Here is a 20,108-nt window from a genome sequence, read left to right as displayed (position 1 = left end):
GTTTAAAATAGTTAATTAAGTAACTAAATTAAGAAAAAACTTTTTATTCTCTTTAAATATAAATTTGGAATTACAGATTAAATTATAAATTAATGAATTTCCAATTTAAAATAGTTAATTAAGTAACTAAATTAAGAAAAAACTTTTTATTCTCTTTAAATATAAATGATACATTTCTTATTTGAGAAAAGTAAAGTGATTCCAGATATTTTTGTCTCCGCATAAAAATATATGGACGACGCTGTACAGACACGATTTTGCACTGAGACTTTTAAGTTTTTGCACACCTCCATTGGGATTTTCGTCTAGATAATGTATTTTTCTTGTACCTTAATCAGTTTGCTTGTTTGTATCATATTTTGCCGGCTTGTATATTTTTCGGTGACGGTGATTTTTTTTCTTTTTTTTATCCAAACTAGTTGGAGAACCTGTACCCCTTCCCACGCCTCGAAAGGTTAACACGTGTAAGATTAGCGCTTCAGAATCTCCAAAGGCACCTAAGCGTAAAGTGGTCCCGCCCTTGGTACCGCCAAGAATCTTGAACACGAAACGCGATCGTACAAACAGTCTGAATGAAGATGATATTGCGCACGTTAAGCTAGAAAGGACGCATTCGAAGTCGAAAATTGATTCTGCACCTTCAACCGAAGACCAGAAAGCGATCCAAGAAGAAGAGACATCAAAAATCGATGAAGATGACATGTCTTTAAAATTAAATCAAAATCCAAGTCACCAAATGAGCAGCAACTTGGAATTACAGAATCCTAACTGTACGGAATCGATCCTCATTGATCCAGAATCCAAAGCTAAACCTTTGAACGGAGATGGATTTAGCAAAGAGGAAAGATTAGATGTCGATAATTCAGAGATTCATGAATCATTAAATTTGAATAATGAAGAAAATGGGCTATCTTCTGATTCCATAGAGTTGGAAAGAAATGTTTTAGAGAAGAAATCATCTTTACTTATTTCTACGGAAAAGGAGAATAATACTTTACACCAAGATGACAATATAAAGTCTGAAAATATAGCTTCACGTGATGAAAGTGAGAATCAACGTGGTAAATTGAATGTATCGAACGATGATTCTCTGATGAACAAAAGTACGAACAACGAACAACTGAAGCTATTGGATGATCAATCTTGCGAAGGACCACTTAGAGTGCCGAGGAAAAGACTTTCTTCCTCAATTAAAATCGAAGAAGGTATCGAGACAGCAAAATATCTTCATCCCAAAGACGCAACGTGCGACGCAGAAGTGAAGAGTAATTTTGAAAAAGAAGAAGATACATGTACGATCATCTCCACTATACCAAAGTGCGATCATTTTGATGTCATTAGGAAAGATGATGCTTTAAAATATAACATTGTGGAAAATGTGCATGAATTATGCCAGAAACAAATTGATCAAAGCGAGGAATCAAACAACGGTGTGAAGACTACTAAAAGGACAAAGGTGATTCGGAGCCAGTCCAAGTCGGAGGACTTCGAGGTGGATACCTTGAAGAGGCAGAAGCGACATCTTACCTCGCCTCAAGAGGACATCGCGCACGCTTTGAACCTAAAGTTCTCCTCTCGAAACTCGGTATCTTCCCAAAAAGAGCAGGAGGAAATTAACGCAGAATATCGCGATGATCGTGCAAGAGATGGGGATGTAAATAAGAGAGAATCGTACGATGGATTAATCACAGGTGCATGTCGTTATATTACTAACATTCTATTTTAAGCATCTCATCTTGTTATCCTTCACATATTTTCACTTTTTCTCAGTTTCGTGTTCCGTGTATCATTTTAAAATTGTATGTATATATAATGTATGTGTATATATAAGGTGTTGAAAAATTATAGAATAAGAAATACTAAATAAATGTTGACAAATTCAAAATTTGAATTGAAGGAGGAATTAAAGATTTTTCGGCTTTAGTAAAAATAAAATAACTTGCTTGTCTCTGTGGCTATATTAAAATTATTTAATATATTATATTATATATATTTAATATTATATTATTTAATATATTATTAATTTATATATACATATATGTGTGTGTGTATATGTTATATTATTTAATATATTATATAATAATTATATATACATAATTAAATTATTTAATATATATAAATTATATTAAATATATTTAATATAAATTAATTATCCGAAAATTTTTCTTAATTTTTTAAATTGAAATAAATAGCTTATATTGACTAATTAAATATTAGAATCCTCCTGATTATTCGTGTTATCTGGTTATCCTATCCTATCAATATGTGTGAACGTGTGGTATCCGGATGTATAAACTTAACGGGATTCTCCCGTTTGCTGTTACCTTTATACTTGTTTTTCCTATTGTAATAATTTGTCGCATCGATGTTACTTTCTTCAATCTTTGTTTTATTCCATTCAATGTGTTTTTGGCCCTCTTTCACCACTTTCTTCCAGAACTGCGCTTCTTTTATGCACGCATGCAAATTATAAATATTTATCTTGTAATCATCTTATAGGATAATAATGTATGTATAGGATAATAATCTATGTAAGATACATGAGGCAGAAGAAGTTACACACATATAAATTGCATATAAATTTTCTTTCATTTATTTTAAATCCTATTATTTATTAATCTTGTAAATTTATTTCTGAGAGATTTTTAAAATAAGACTATTATTTTAAATGTTCTAAAAATTAGAGGAAACGGACAATTGAGAGCCAGGAAATTTTTTTCTTTTTAATGTGATTTATTAATTATGATATTAGTACGATATTTGAACTATTATTATATTAGCAGTTAATAAAAAAATATATATATGATCTTGTAAAGCATGGAAACATAAAAAAAATTGCATAAAAATAAATACACAAGATTAAATAAAAAAAGAGTGCATACGATGATCTTTATAGGAATATTTACGACGGATAAGCGCACTAAAGACTTCCGGTTCTATAGTTTAGGAAAAAAAATGGCATTGATTGTCTAGAAGCATCATATAATGTTCAAATAATTGACAGATTATTGTGTAAGCTGGATAATAGAATGAAACCGAAGTATTTTTACGAGCTCTTATCTTCTGATATGCATACATTATGTACTATACAATTTTCTTTAATTAATAAATTTATATCAACTAACACAATGTTTGGAGATATTTTAAGAAGTGAATTATTGAAATTGTCTGCATATTGATATTTTTTAATTCTACGATTTATGTAAATTACATATTCATCTTGGTTCAATTAATCATACTTAGTATTTTTGCTTTATAAATATTGCATAAGATTGTTATAATCATCATCTTCATAAAAGATCATGCTACTCTATTTCGATTAAGATATCTTAATTTGAAATTTTTCTTTTCTATTTGTGAATTATTGCCATTTTTTATTTTTTATGTTTTATTATTTTTTATTCTTTATTATAAATATAACAACTTCTTTTTTCTGACTCTTTAGTATTGTTTCACAATTAATTTTCAAATTTTAAATAATTTTCATGAGAACGTAACTACGACTTTTGAGAAGACCAGTACAATATTTGGCTAACTTTTTATTCTGTCTTTATATTTACAACAGCTAACCAAGACGTCTTATCCACACCAACCGATATCCTGCTGCAGAAGGTATCGGACACCTTATCAAATGTGCTACCAGCCCCATCGTCTCTAGAATCAGAAACGTTGCCCCTGAAGACGAGTCACCCAACCGCATCCATCCAAGCAAGCATCAACTTCAAACATTCCACAACTAAACCAGAACCCTTCGAGGACGAGGACGAGTCAAACGAGGTCTACAAGTCGTGTCTCGATCTTTCAGAAGCCACTTTGAGCGCCAGCACGCCAAACATTACCGCTAATTCGCAAGAGAACACTTCAGATTACGTGTCGGCGATGAACGAGGACTTGGAGTCAATCAGCGACTGGAAGTATCAGCTTCCGACTCCGCCAAGTGCCTTTCGCGATTCGTCTTCGCCTACCCTGGACGACGATTACGACACGATTACTCTGGGATCGGTGAGCGCCTTCAAGGAACCCGAAATAGTGAACCCAATTGCGGAGTCGGCGGAACCGGATGTTACAGATAGTGGCGATGCTAAGAATTTATTGAACGGTTCTGGGCCGAACTTCGATCAGGAAACCCAAACATCGTCCATTGTTTCTCACAAAACTCCCAATCCAACTAATCCGGATCTGCGGAAGGAAATTATCACGGAAACTGGAGAGCAAAATAGAGACCGGTGCTTTGGCGCAAACTGTCAACAAGGATTTCGATCGAAGGGTGGACAGTTTATCCGCACCGAAGGACAACACTTTGTCCAACTTTATGATCACCACTTATACCAAACAGAATAGCCTGGACATTTACGAAGAGTTGGAAGAGTCCAACTCGGACAACAGGTTTGTCAAAGTGTTTGCCACCCTGCCGAGGAACAGCGCGGAGAATTATGGGAAGAAGGATGCGACGAAGAAGAAGAAGGCGAAGTCCGAGGAGTGTCCAAATGTTGAATGTAAAACGGAACCAAAGAGTGAGTTACCCCACAGATTGGAGTCTCTCAATAATAATGAAGCTAATGAAAAGGTTAACATCCAGCGATCCAAGAGTTATATATCGATATCCAGCAACGCCAAGTATCAAACGGAAAAGACGCAGCAGAAGATCGACAAGGAAGTTGAAGAACCGAAGATTACAGCTGTGAAAAAATCTACGAGCATCGCGGACCTGAATGTCGACGTGTTACAAGGCACCGAGAAGTTCTCGCAATGGAGAGATAATATATTGAAGCAACAGAAGGAGCCCAGCAAGGAGAAGCAATTACAATCATTGCAGGTAATTATGAGTTAAAGCGTTAGGAAGTTGTATATTTATTTTATTATTTAAGAATTTCAAATAGATTCTAAAAAAAAATACAGCATATTGCAGAAATTATTAATTATTTTTATATTTTTATTATCTTCTATTGTATTATAAATATTAATATTAATTTATAAATATTTATATATTAAAATAATTAATAATAATTGTTTGCTAGTGATTTAATCTATTAAAAAAATGTTTCTACTATATAATTTAGCTTATATATGTGTAATAATTAAATTTAATAATTAATAGTTAAAAACTTTCATATATATTAAATATACATTCGAAAATTAATGCCAATATGATTTTGATGCTGAAATTAATGATATAATATTTGAACTTTGTCAACGTATTATTTAAAAAAATATTTAAACTTTTAGGTGCTGAAAGTATTTTACCGCAGTTGAAAAATGCTCAACAAGCGGAGGAAAATATATCAAAGAACGCAGTAGCGCAATATTAAATGAAAAGAAGTGAGTATTATTTTTTATAAAAAAGAAAAACCAAATATCATAAAAAACTATTTCAAGTGGAAGTTTTATGATTTTTAATTATTAGATTTGTAATTTTTCAAATGTTTAAATTTTTTTAACATACAATTAAATTTTTGAATTTCTCATTGGATCAATAAAAAATTTATTAATTATTCCATTTTTTTAAAATTTATAAAAATACAAAAAAAACTATGAAAATTTATTTTTCGTAAAAAAAAATTTTTTTTATAAATCAAAAAATTTACACACAAAAAAAAAAAATCTTGAAAAAATCGAAAAATTATTTTGATTTTAATGCTAATTATGGCCCAAATTTTTAATCTTTTTTAATTTTTTTTAATTTATTTTTAAATAGAAAAACTATAAAAAATGTGTTTCAAAAATTTTTAATAAAATTATTTTTCCAACAGAACGAACTGAATTACCGAATCCCCAAGATTAGAAAACCCATATAAACCATGGAAGGAGAAAAAAAATGAAACGTACGTTTTATGGGCCCCTGCGATAAGTTGGGGAGTTTGGGGAGGACCCAGCATCAAAGTTAAATCAAAAAAGGACACCGATTACAATAAAGAAGTAATACAAAAAAACAGCAAATTTATCGTCATATTACCGACGCGGAAAAAAGGAAGGGTCCGCGAACTTAGCGGGCCCCTCAAAAAAGAAAACATGCCAATCAAAAGACAAAAACCATCTTGACGAATAAGAATAATCCGGCCGGCGAAACTCACGAGGAAGTAAACGCGCCAAAACAGCTTCCGGTTCAAGGGGACGTCGAAAACGAGTTAAAATGTGATTGTCGAAGAGCAAAGATCGACCCCTTTGTGAGGGAGTCGAGTGAAGAAGACCTTTTTTCGAGAGCCCAAGACGGCGAGGGCGAAACGACCCTCGAGAAACGTCAAGGAACTGCCCTCTTCGGCCCCACAGAATTTCAAGCAGAAACCCAACCTTTTCATCAATGACATCGGGGAACTAGTACGCAACTCGCCCAGGGGAGGTGGAAAAGGGAAAAAACCGAAGTCTAAGCAAAATGGCCCGCAAGTTCGCGAAGGTCCCTCAAACGAGCTTTTCAAAGGCATTCTTTGGGCGGGTCTTCAGGAGAGTTTGCAAGGGAGGTAACATCCCTCGGGGATAAAGAACGAGTCAAGGCTTTTGGCCCCAAAACGAGCCAAATCCCTCAGAGTAATTTCAGCAACGCCCCGGAAGATCAATCCCGCCGAGCCGTCGTGAAGGGGTTAAATACCTATATCAACCCTAAAAGAAATAATCAAACAACGTAAAAAATTTTTGCGAGTGAGGGCGGCCACCCCTAAACTTCCAAACCCTGCCCGGGGATAAAAGGGAGTGACGCTGAAAAAAAATACCCAAACCCAGACCCCCGGTTTAGTGGATTTGGGGAAAGGTTGGAGTCCATCAGGAATTCAGCGTGAAAAATTAAAAAAAAGAAATACAGATGTAAAAAAACTAAAAACACATAAAATTTTAGATGCCGCCCTTTCAAAATAAAATAATTAATAATATAATTACTTTTTTTTAAATTTAAACAAAAGCTGAAAATGGCAAAACCGTCACAATCTGATTTTGGTCGCGGCGAGAATCCAGGGGCCTTAAAAAAAATTAAAGATATTAGAAAAAGGGAAAAAATTTTGCAACAAATTTATAAAAAGGATATCAAAAAATTGAAAAATTTCTGTTTTTGTTTTAATTTTAAGGGGAATTTTATCTAAATTATAGAGCAAATTTCCCCAGAAGAATCGTTTGAAAACTTCCGATTTGTAAGAGTGTTTTTTTTTTAATTAAATTTTTTATTTTTGTTTTCAGATCTTTAAAATTTAAAAAACTTTTTTTGTTTGAAAAAATATTAAAATAATTTTGAAATTTTATTTTAAACCTAAAAAACTATTTAAGGTTCGCTTTTCCAAATCTTTTTGAAGGAAAAACTAAAAGATTGATAATTTTTATTTTTTTCTTCTGTAATAATGCTTAATCTTTTACCCCATGTAATTTTGTTTATGTCATTTAAAATTTTCATTAAAATGCTGATGTTAAATCCAAAATTTAAAAAATTTTGAAATTTTTTTCAATATTTTTTATCAATTGTAGAAAAACTGTTTTACAAAATTTTTTTAATAGTTCTAAAAATTTTAAATTTTGCAAAACAAAGGTAAACAAATTTTGTTCGAGTTTTTTAAAAATGGGAAAAAAATGGGTTTTTTCTGAAAACTCCAGGTTTAATAATTTATTATAAAAATTTATTAAAAATTTTCTTTTTTTGGGTTTTTTGGGGGGGATTAATAAAAAAGGAAAAAAATATTTAAAGGGAAAATTTTTTTTTATATTTTAAGGGTGATTTTTTTGAAGCAAAAAGTCATATATAATAAAAAAAATTTATTTTCCAAAAACATGTTTACCCCATCCCTTAATTTTTTAAAAAAAAATACATCCCACCTACATTATTTAATATATATTTTAATATATTTTAGAAAAACTTATAGAGAAAAGGAGTTTATTTTTTAAATCTTTTTAAAACGAGGAAAAAAAATTTAAAAAATTGTCCTCAAAAATATTAAAAATTGATTTTTGAAAATTTGGTTCGAATTATACTTTATCAAGTTTTTTTTTCCAGTTTAACTTTAAATAGAAAAAAATATAAAAAAAGGGAACTAAAACCCGTTTTGGGGGTTTCCCAACTTTAAGCACATGTAATACGTTTAATAATAGAAAGCTTATAACCCAAAAAACTTTGTTTCGAGAGGGATAGAAGATGTATATAGTTTTAAAAAGAATGTTCGCGATGTTTATTTGGATCGTAAAAGAGGACGGAAAAAACTTGTTTTTTTACTTAAATAGTCATCAAACGATTGCTCATTAATTAACAAAAAGGAGAAGGCGAAAGTTAGATTTTTTACCTTTAATTAAAAGTAAAAACTGTTTGATTTTTAGCTTTAGGGAAAGGAAATACTTTTTAAAAATAGAATAAAAACCAAAATTAATCGCGAATCAGATATCGATATAAGTCCCAAATAGCGATTTTTTCCCAAAAAATTTTTTAATATGAAATTTTTCGCGATTTAATTGAAAGTTATTTCAAATAAACGGGCCCAAAAAGGTTTTGAATTTTTTTAATCATCTTTATAACACAAATTTTGAATTGTGTAGAAAATGCGTTACATATTTGAAAATTCAAAATATTTTTTTAAAATCGGGTAAATTGGTTATATCAAAAAAAATTATAAAATTATTTAGAAAAAAAAATTGTGTTTTTTTTTTAAAACTTAAGAAATTTTTTTCCCTCCAAAATACAATTTTTTATCGATTAAAAAACATTGTATTTTGGGCCCTAAAGTGTAAAGAATATTTAAATAAAAATTATTTTTTGTTTGCTTATATGCCTGTAAATTTTTTTGTTTTTTTTTACACCCTAAATTTGTCCAGAAAGGGGCAAAAAAAAAAGGTTTTTCTTTCTATAAAATGTTAAGAAAAAATTTGGGAAAAATTGTTTGAATAGATTTTTTTAAAAAATAAGGGAGAAAAAATGTTTTATTTTATAATTAAAAAATAAAAAAAAAATTTAAATTAAATTTAAAAAAACATTTTTTTTAAATTTTATTTTTTATTACAATTTATTTACAATAAAAGAATCAAAATTTAAACGTAAAACTAATAAGATTAAAAAGAAAATTCGTTCGTTTTGAAAAAAGGGAAAGCAAAAAAATTTTTTTAATTATAAAAAATTCCCCAAAAAAAATTTTTTTTTTTTCCCATAACCCATTTTTAAAAAATTTTTTTTAAAAATAATTTCCTTCTTACTTTAAAATTAAAAATCGCTTAATTATAAGTTTTAAAATTTTGGTTTAGAAACCCTCTACTTTTTTATTTGCCCCAAATTTTTTCCCAGAAAATTTTTTAAAAAAACCCGAAAAATTTTAAAAATTTAAAAATTTTTTAATTTTTTTAAAAAAAATTAAAATAAATTACTCAATTGAACATTTTAAAATTCTCACCCCCTTTAAAAATTTTTTTTTAAATACTCAATTCTTTTAAAAAATAATAAAACCTAGGGTTTTTATCCCCTTTTTTTAAAAAAGTTTTTTAAACAGTTTAAAATTTTTTTTTATTTAAGGGAATTTAAAAAATACATATAAAAACAAATTGTTTGAAATATATTTTAAAATTTTTTTACGTGAAAATTTTTAACATTTTAGATAAAAAAAGATAAAAAAAAAAAAAATCGCGCATATGGGCCCGTGACAAAAATCAAAATGAATTTTTTTTACAGAGTATGGTTTTTTAAACAAAGATAATAAAATTGTGATAAAATAGAAAAATAGAGAGAGAAAAAAATTTTTTACCGACTAATTTGGGGATTTTTTGGCGATATAACAAAGATAAAAATAATAATTTCTGGGAAGATTATTATAAACTTTTTAGGAATCGGGTCAAATTTCGGCGTTTTTCCACGTTTTCTTGATCGTTTCCAAAAAAGTACATTTTCGACATATAATGAAATTATGGGTTATAATTTCCCTTAATAATCTAAAAAGAACATTTATATTAATATTCTAAAAAGGAAGGAAAAAAAAATTTTGTCCTCCCCCTTTTTAAATTTTCTTGGATTTAAAGATCTGTTAAAAGAGAGATCCCCCTAAGATAAAAATAAATAAACGTTATTATTGCTTCGGATCCCCAGGTTTTTAAAAATTTGCTCTTTTTTTTTTCTATTTTTTTCAGCACAGAAAAAAACACGCAGTTCTCGCGAAACCCTGTTTGGGAAAATTTTTCGGTTTGGTTTTCTGAAAACGTCCCCGACTTTGGATGGGGATCCCAAAACGATCGACGAACGATCCCCCCATAAATTTTTTCCTGGGGTTTTTTTTTCCCTTCGTTAATTTTGTGGGGGTTTTTTACAGCTTTGCGGCGTATTACGGGTTTTGGGGGGTTCGGGGAAAAAAATTTTTGGCGAAAGCCCAAACCACCCATAGGGTGCGGGCCCCCAAAGGGAATTTAAAACGGTAATCGGTTTCCTCTACGTATCGTGACGATTTTTAAATGTCGTGTTTGCGACATAAGGGGGTTCGAAACCCGTGAAATTTTCGCTCGGGGAAATTCGACGTTTAGTAAATTTTTAATTCCTGCCCATAGGACAAATGAAAGATTAAGGGCAATGGGTTTGGGTTTTTTGTTAGGGGATCTCCCTCGGGTTGGACTCCCGGGCCAAAAATGCTAATTAGTGGTGATACCCCCCCGGGCCCAAATTTAATTTGTAAAGTCGTGGCGCCAAAAACGTTTAAGCGAATTACGTTCTCGAGGGGGATCGCGAAAATTTTTCCATTAAAACGCGGTGTATCGCAGATTCGTTTGCCTCAAAGGATCGTGTTTTCAAATTGGCCGGTTTAATAAATTTTAATTTACAAAATTTTAAATTTAAGGTTAAATTTAAATTTTTAAAAAAAAAAAAAAAATAAAATTTAAAAATTAAAATTGATGAAATGATAATTCCAAATTCATATTTGTTTTCAATTTTTTGTGAAATTAATTGTCCAAATTAAATTTTAAATAAATAAATTTTTTTTTTAAAAAAATAAATAGGGTTTTTTTTTATTTTTAAATAAAAAAGGGAAAAATTAAAAAAGACTGTTAAGCAAAAAAAAATGCTTTTTTTTTTTTTTTAAATAAATTTTTTCCCAAAAATTTTCAATACAATCAATTTTTTTTTGACAATTAAATATAAACAAATTTTTAAAAAAAAATTTAAAAAAAAAAGGTGGTAAAAGTTTTACTGAAAACCAAAAAAGCTAATCAAAAATTTTTTTAATTTTTGTAATATAATAATATAATAATTTAAAAATCTAATATAATATATATAATTTTTAAAGTAGTCTGTTAAATTTTTTTATATAGGGTGGGCCACCGACCTTGGGAAAACCCGCGTATTATAAAATGCTAATCGTTTTAAACTTCGAAAAATTTTAGCGAAATTTCACAGCTGTTTGGGCCGATGCAACAAAACATTTTCCTTTTTATGGTCCCAGTTGCCGGGTTTTCCGCATTTTAAAGTTTCTGGATATTATAACGTATATCTTCCGACATTTTTATGAAACGAAGATACAGTGCTGATTTGCTCCATGTTTATATAATCTTTTTGTCATTAAGTTATCTTTTTAAGTCGCATCTGTTTTTTAAACATGCGATGAGGTAGAGTATTTTATTTTTTCTTTAACGAGCTATATGCTATATAGAGAAATGACTTTTCTAAAATTACATAAAATTATTTTTTTTTTTTTTTACTTTTCATTAAATTTGTTTTTTAATTTTATAAATTTTTTTAGGCAAACGCGTTGGCCGGGATAAATTTTAAAAAAAGCGCATTAAAACATCAACTGGCGTAATAATAAAATAAAATTATACAAGAAAGTTTTTTTATATAATGACTCTTTTCTCTTCTTTTTAAAATTAAAATTTTTAATTTGGACTTTATTTTAAAAAAACTAGGGAAAGATCTATTATTCTAATTAATAGAGTATTCATTAATTTGACCCAATATTTATATGTAGAAATAAATTTTAAAGTATTTTTAATTTATATTGTATTTTTATTGTATATAAAATTTAGAAAATAAAATAGAATATATATATATGTTTTACTAATTTTTAAAAATTTTATTATTTTAAAAATTTTGAGAGAATTATTTTAATTTTAACTTTTTTTAAATAAAAAAAATTATAAAAAATTTATAAATAAAAGTTATAAATTTTTTTTAACATATTTTTTGTTTTTTTTGGAAGTGATCGAATGGGGAGCTCTTCAAGTCTATCCTTTCGAATAGAATCTGTGGTTTTTTTAATTTAGATAAAAGTCTTGCTTTTCGGTAAAAAATTTTCTATAATTTTTGATACTAAATTTTTATAAATTAGGGCTAAAAAATACAGTGTTTTTTGTCGGTTTTTGGAAAAACTAAAAAATCAAATCTTACCATTTAAAACTCAATCAAATGTAAATTTAAAAAAAAGATTTTTTTAAATTTTCCAAAATTTTTATTTTACGAAGATAAAAAATTTTAAAAATTTGGAAAATGATTTTAAAAATAATTTTAAAACATAATTTCTTTATTTCTTTTATATTAATAAAAAAAATAAAAAATTAAAAAATAAAAAATTTTAAAAAAATTAAAAAAAAAAAAAACTTAGCACGGAAATAAACAAACATATTTTAAATTAATGTATTTTTTTGCTTTGCCCTTTTAATTAAAGTTTAGCAGTCTAAGTTTTTTTTTTTTTTTAATTTTTTAAAAAAAATTTTTATTTTTTTTAATCTTTTTTAATTTTTTTAATTTCTATATTTTTTTAAAAAATTTAAAAATTTTTTTTTTTTTATTTTTAAATTTTTTTAATTTTTGAAAAATTTTTAATATTATTTTTGTAGATGTAAAAATTAAAAAATTTTTTTAAAAAAAACCTTTTTTGTTTAATAAATAAATAAAAAATTTTTCCCAAGTTTTATTTTTACTTAGAAATTTTTTTATATTATAATTTTTTGTAGGATGGGTTTTTTTAAAAGGGACATTCGCGCTTAATTTTTTTATTTTTTTAAAAAAAGGTTTATTAAATTATTTAAACAATTTTTATTTGCATGATTCTCCCTACCACAACAATTTTTTTTTAATAATATAATTAAAAATGTTATGACACCATAAATAAAAATAGTTTGCATTATTTTTGGGTAGAAAAAAAATTTAAAATTTTTAAAAATTTTTTTGGTTTTAAATTTTTTGAGGGTTTTGTATAATATATATTTTTATTTTTTTAAAGGCATTGGCGTTATCGATGTATGTGAATTAGCTTCATTATTCTTTTAAATTTTTGGAAGAAACTTTAAAGGCCCAATGAGAGAAAATAAATTTCCCAAAAAACTATGTGAATAGGCATAAATTTTAAACATTAAATTTTAATGTTTATTTTAAATTTACAGGATGGACAAAATTTCCCAAAGAAAAAATTTTTTGAAAAAAAAGTTTTAAAGAAAAATACCAAAAATTTTTAAAATTTTTAAAAGGGAAAATCATATTTTTTGATATTTAAAACTAAAGTCGAAAAATGTATTCAAAAATTTTAATTATAGTTTAATGGATCACTTTTTATTTTTATAAGTTTGAATTGAAATTTTAAAAGTTAATATTTTTGTTAAATTTTAAAAAATCAATCAATTTCCCCCAAAATTTTATTTATAAAAAATTTTTTTGGAAAAAACTTTTTTTGATTTTATTAGATAAAAATTTTTTTAAAAAAAAAAATTAAATATTTAATTGACTAAAAATAAATTTAATATATTGATTTACACGCGTTTAAATTTTTATATTTAATTTAAATTTCAAAGAATTTCTCCCTTTAAAAAGAGATGGATATAAATTTACTCTATCAATTTTTTTCTTAATAATTTCCAAAATTATTAAAGTTTTTTATTTTTTAAAGTATTAAAAAAAGCATACAAACTTTTATTTTTAATACAATTTTATTAAAAATGTTTAATATTTTAAGGTAAAAGATAAACAAAAAAAATTGACAATTTATATTAATATTTTTGCTTTGGGTTTTTTCGGCTTTTTTAAATGACTTACCATAATTTTTTGGTAAAGATGTATAAAGTTGTTCAAAAAAAATCAAATTACATTCTGATGGAAATTGTAAAATTTTTTCTTTATTCGAAAAAGTTGTTTTAAAATTTAAGGTAAAAATCTAATGAATGAAACTTTCAAAAAGATAATAAGGGGATTTTTTTAAAAAATGATTTTTTAAAAAAAAAATTTTTTTTTGAAATATTTTTTTTTAATCGCTAATTTTAAAATTAGAGTAGTTTTTATTTTAGTAGATCGTTTAAAATTATGAGACATGTATCAAAAATAAATAATTATAAAAAAGACTGGAAAAAGTTTTTGTAAATAATTAAAATGTTGCAAACGAACAAATATTTATTTTTTACTCTAAATTATTTTAAAAAATTTTAAATTTATTTTGATGAGAAATTTATTGATCTAGAATTTAAATTTGCAAATTAAATTTTTTAAAAATAACTGATTTTTTGAAAAAAAACGTTTTTAAAAAATATTCATAAAAATTTGCAATTAAAAAATCCCCCCATTTATGTTTTTTTGAGAGCTTTTTTTAAAGTTTTCACAAAAGAAACCATATTTTTTAAAAGAGTGATGATTCCCACATTCAAAATTATTTTAAATTTAATGTAAAAATTTATACGAACGGGAAAATTTAAGAGTGATTAATTACAAAATCTTTTAAAGTTTACAGATAATTGAGACACATTGCGAAAGAAATTTGTAAACTTGACTGCGCCTTTTAGCTATATATTTTGTTAATTGAACATATAAAATAATATTAAATTAAATTTAACATATCCAATCTGACAAATATATTGAGTTAAATACTAATATATGTTCAATTAAAATAATAGTAAGTTTATTTAAAAAGTTTAGTTAAGTTAACAAATTTTCATCCAGTGCAGTTCTGCATAGTTACGTAATATATGCGTTTACAGATAATTTGATACAATTATAAAATATTTTACTTTATATATATATTATATATTTATACATATAAATGAATATATTATTATACTCTTTATACAAGATATAAAAGATATTAATATATGTGTATATTAAAAATAATGGATCTGTAGAATAATAATTAAGATTATTACATATTAAATGTTTCACATAAAATACATTAAAAATTATGAACCATCTAGATAAAGCATTAATAATGTATATATGATGCTTAATTAAAAAATATAAGATTCGCAGTTAATTTAACAAATAAGATATAATTAAAATAAAGTAAAATAATTTCCGCCATATATTATAAAGATAAATCAAAAATATGAATTCTTTATTTATTATATTTTACGAAACCTGTGTTCTTTCATTTAACGACTTGTTACTCTTTACGTGCAAAATTAAATCAATAAAATTCAGAATAATTAATATTAGAAGTTTCTCTCTTAATTGTGTGCGTTGTTTAATATGGACAAATTCTAGTTGTTACTATTAAACTTCATCTTATTTACATATACATATATTATATTTAGATTTATATATACATATATTCGAGAGAACTCGAGAATACATATCTAAATGTTTTTCAAATCCAAAAGAGACCCTAATACTTATATATATAAAAATATGTATTTTCAAATTGGCGATGATATTTGCATTGTAAATCGAATGTTGATGACATATTTAAGTATAAGAATAAAAATGCTTGCAGTAATCATTGTTGTGTTTATAAAATTTAAAAATTAGCTAGATAAAGATAAGATAAAAATATGTAAGTTATCTAGATAAGATAAAGAGATTTTTGTGATAAAATTATTAAAATAAAAGTATAAAATTACATGGCATCTAGATAACTTACAGCTATTATTTTTAAGATCGCTTATGTAAACACAGTTATAGAACAATAAATAACTGTAAATTATAAAAGGAATACAAAAATATCATACTTATGTTTATTAAAAAATTATTCACAGTTATAATTTTTATCGTTTTGATTAAGTTCTACTAATCAATATTTTTAGTGCATAATTCTATAAATCAACTCGGGAAAAATTTTTTAATATGTAACAATATAAAATTATATAGAAATATAATAAATTATAATACATATAAACGCAAAATTATATATGAAATATGTTCATAGATAATTAAATAGTGCTTTATATATAATTATATAAATTTATATATATATATATATATATAATAAATAATAAATTTCTTTATATATATAAATATGTATGTTTCATGTATAATTTGATATAATTACATATGAACCCTTACAATTTATATATAAATTTATATAATTATGTATAAAAATGAACTATTTTACATATAATTTTATGATTATATGTATAATTATATACTCTGCAATTATTAATATTTTATATTGTATAAAAATTTTACGAGAAATTATCCAAACATCATCATTTTAAATTTAAATATAATTTAGTGAAGATAACACTCTTTTTCATCTAAGATGCACATATAGATAATACATATTTTTATTGTTCATGTAATGATAAAATGAAGCCAAAATATCATTTATAAATGATCATCTGTATAATTTTATTTATTGTTTGTTAAATAACAGTAAACACTGGCAATAATTAAGAAGAAATAAAAGGAAAGTAAAATATTAATTTAACACTTATTGTGCTTTTGAAATACAAATGAATGCAATATAGCTGATTCGAATATTTATACCAAGGTGCTAACATTTGAATATAATGTGCTCATTGTTCATAAAAATGCGAATAATGGAAAAAATATAAAAAAAAATTTTATCTCAATTACAAAATATGCTCCTATTATAAGATTTTTCCTATAGGTCTTTTTCCCCAAATCTTATTGATCGTGGAGGAATTAACTTATGGCCAAAAAAACAAATCCCCAAATAAATCTGAATACGACATGATACTGTCACAGTGGAATAATTACAATTGCGTTTTGAATGCATGATCTCACTTTTATATTACCACAGTCGTATATTGAGTTACGCAGCTATATGTTTGTCCTATCCAATTTTTAAATATTTTTTTGTGGGATAAGATATGGGTTCTTATGAAATGTCGTTCTTTTCCCACCAACCTACTTATATAGAAAGTAAACGTTGCATCACATAACTTACATTCTATCTTGCATCTCATTTATGTAGCTGTAACGCCAAATCAAAATTCCCAGGGGATATTACTTCGTAAATTGTATCCAGTTAGAATTATGTACTTCACGTATGTGATCTAAGATGTGATGTAAGCGTCCAAATGATTTACTTCTATGGACACATAAACGAAAATTGTGCAAAGTTACTTCTTATTTTAAAGAATCTCTTATCCAGTCCTCATTTTTTGCTGCCATCGTCGATATAATACTCCTCTTACCCATCACCGATTGTGTGCCACGAAGGGATGTTTCCAGTCACGCGAGAGATGTGATTTAAACTAAACAAAAGAAAAAAAATCGCGAATAGATGTACGTTTCGAAAATAACACATGTACCAAATAATCTGCTTAATGTCTGAAATTTTTTTAAATATTTTCATTATTTGTTCACAAAAATAACATTTTGGAGGTGACAAAAATATGTTTATAATCTACATTTATATACATAGACGATTTAAGGACATATCACATACGTAGAGAAAATTTTTTTCATTACATTTGTCCACAAATTCACTACAAATTTTATTATATTTGATAATAAGCCGAATATTAAATTTAAACTATACTGCATCGAAAAATTATGATGAATTTGTTATATGAGAGAGAAATCATAGAATGATTTATACGTCCAAAAAAATAATCAATTTCATAATTATAATAATTACATTTTGCATTTTTACTTTTCATTCCCTTTTCTCGTTTTTAAAACTCGTCGTCACGAAAAAGCTAAATTAAAATATTACGTATCCTTAATTTTTATATAAAATATTTTTAATTTATCACTTCTTCGGGAATTTTATTCTACTTTCGAAAACACTTCAAGAGAGAGTGAGAGAATCAGAATATTTTAATATATATTAAACATTTTCGAAGTTTTATTATATAATTATGAAAAATTAAATTTATATATCTTATTGTGGTCGATATTAAGATTTTTTTTACGGAAAAATTTTAATCAGATTCTTATATAATTATTCTTCCAATACCACATTGTCCCACGATTACCATAAATTTCAAGTTAAATTCTAAGGGAAAAAATTGTCTTTGTATATATTATATTAGTATGTATAATATGTATATAGAAATGTTTGTGTATGTAAATAATGAAAAATTAAAAAAGAAATCGAGATATTTAACAACCTTTTAAAATATACACATATATATATTTTTCATTTTCAATAATATTAATTAAATAAGTATATTCTAACGAACTCACTATTTATATTGTGATCTTTTCTGGCTTCAATTGCACTAAGTAATAGGATGCAAAATGATAAGAGTGACGAATTCGAAGAAATTTAAACGTAATATTCGTTTTAAAGCTCTGTTCAGCACGTCTGTCTGTCGATCCGATTTATTCTACTAAAAATATGCGAGAACATCGAACTGCTATAGAGACTTTTGTTCGTGTTTTGGGAAAGTTACCTTTACGTATGTCTCTCTGTATTCGTGTGTCTTCCTGCCTTGTATTTATAATTCTGTTTGCCTGGGGGACGTTTATAGTATGGGGTGTCTGCGCATGTGTATGTTATGTGTGTTAAAATTTTTAAAATTATTTTTTTATTTTCCTTTTTTTAATCTTCGCAGAAAAATAATTAAAAAAATGTTCCATTCATTTTTCATTCACAAATTGCATTATATAATTTAAATTATGAGCGTCCTGTATACCAATTAATTTACAAATCGAAAAAATTCTATATATTCATCGCAGAAGTATGATCTTTGGCACAACATCGGTTAAAATTTAAAGTAAAATATTCCAATAATTCCTCACCTTTGATGAAAATGATAAAGAGGTGACGAATTTCAAGCAATATTCGCTATAAAGCTCTGTTCAGCACGTCTGTCGTCGACCGATTTATTTCTACTGAAAAAAATGCGAAAACATCAAAACTGGTATTTCGTGCTTAAATAAATTTTTTGAATCGTTATTTTATAATAATTGAATTACTTTATATTGTGGAACGTTGTTTATAAAAATAGTTTTTGTTCAATTAATTTTTGCTATTTTTTTTATTTAAAATCAAAATTTCACTTTTTAAAAATGATCGTTTAATGAATTTAAATTGTAATTTTCTAAAAGAAAATAGCGGAAAACACTTTTAATATTTTTATACAATCAAAACTTTTCAATATTATTATGTAAAAATTTTTAATATATTATAATGTTTTACAATATATAATATATATATATATATATATATTGTATTATATACTGTATTATATAGACATGATAAATTTATTCATCTCTTTAAATTTTTTTGTTTTCAATTTTTTTGATTTACGATAGCCAAATTATTTTTTTTTTTAATTTCGTTTTATCTTACAAAAATTTATTTGAATTGAAAGTAATTAATAATTAAATTTATTTTAAAAAAAGATAATTTATATTCTCTTTCAGGGCAAATTATATCAATATATACATTTGGTGGGGTTAAATATAACAGAAACATTACATAAATAAGGGACGAGAAGAAAAAATGAAATGAAAATGTTCCCGTTGATTCATAAAGATCAGTTTTATTGTAAAATAATTTTGTAAAAATATCATTTTACTAATTTATTAAATCTTTATGTAGGAATGGCTGATAAAGGGGATTCGAGAACCTGTGACAAATGTAAATCATTTGACGATCTCGAATCTTTATCAGTTGCTAGCTTTGACCGATGCAACAAAACATTTTAATTCTTATTATAGTCCGCAATTGCTCTGTTAGATCCTAATCATGTTATTAACATGGTAACACGACTTTTTTAACGTTTGTTAAAATATTCGATGAAATAAGTCTGATTTGCCTTGGATGTTTGGAGTACTATTTGAATTTATTCAATTTATCTTTATAAATCACATCTGCCACTTAAAATGCGATGAAGTATGTATGAGTATGTTAGATTTATCTCTGACGAGAAAAAAATTATTCTTTGTAATATGACATAAAAAATTTTAGGCGAACGCAATGGCCGGACAATATTTTCCATAACCGTTTAGTCAAACACATCGAACTTTTTGACTGTAAGTAATCAAATAAAAATTATACGGGAAAAGC

The 20,108-nt window shown here is 25.9% G+C and overlaps 1 protein-coding gene across 1 annotated transcript; it reads left to right on the top strand.

Annotated features, from left to right (window-relative positions):
* Nucleotides 1–397: 397 nt before the first annotated feature.
* Nucleotides 398–6,455, top strand: LOC146724437 (uncharacterized; the record flags this gene model as incomplete). Its single annotated transcript, XM_085479897.1, is given in 4 exon segments — nucleotides 398–1,691; nucleotides 3,566–4,203; nucleotides 4,205–4,816; nucleotides 6,202–6,455. Coding segments are annotated over 4 exon segments (2,798 nt in total), but the record flags the coding sequence as incomplete, so codon positions are not given.
* Between the last annotated feature and the right edge of the window lie 13,653 nt (nucleotides 6,456–20,108).

The sequence above is a fragment of the Nylanderia fulva genome, unplaced genomic scaffold, assembly GCF_048542155.1.
Source record: "Nylanderia fulva isolate GAGA-0341 unplaced genomic scaffold, ASM4854215v1 Scaffold1314, whole genome shotgun sequence".
NCBI classification, from domain to species: Eukaryota; Metazoa; Arthropoda; class Insecta; order Hymenoptera; family Formicidae; genus Nylanderia; species Nylanderia fulva.
Note: the sequence above shows the minus strand (reverse complement) of the source record. Positions and strands in the feature narration are given on the sequence as shown.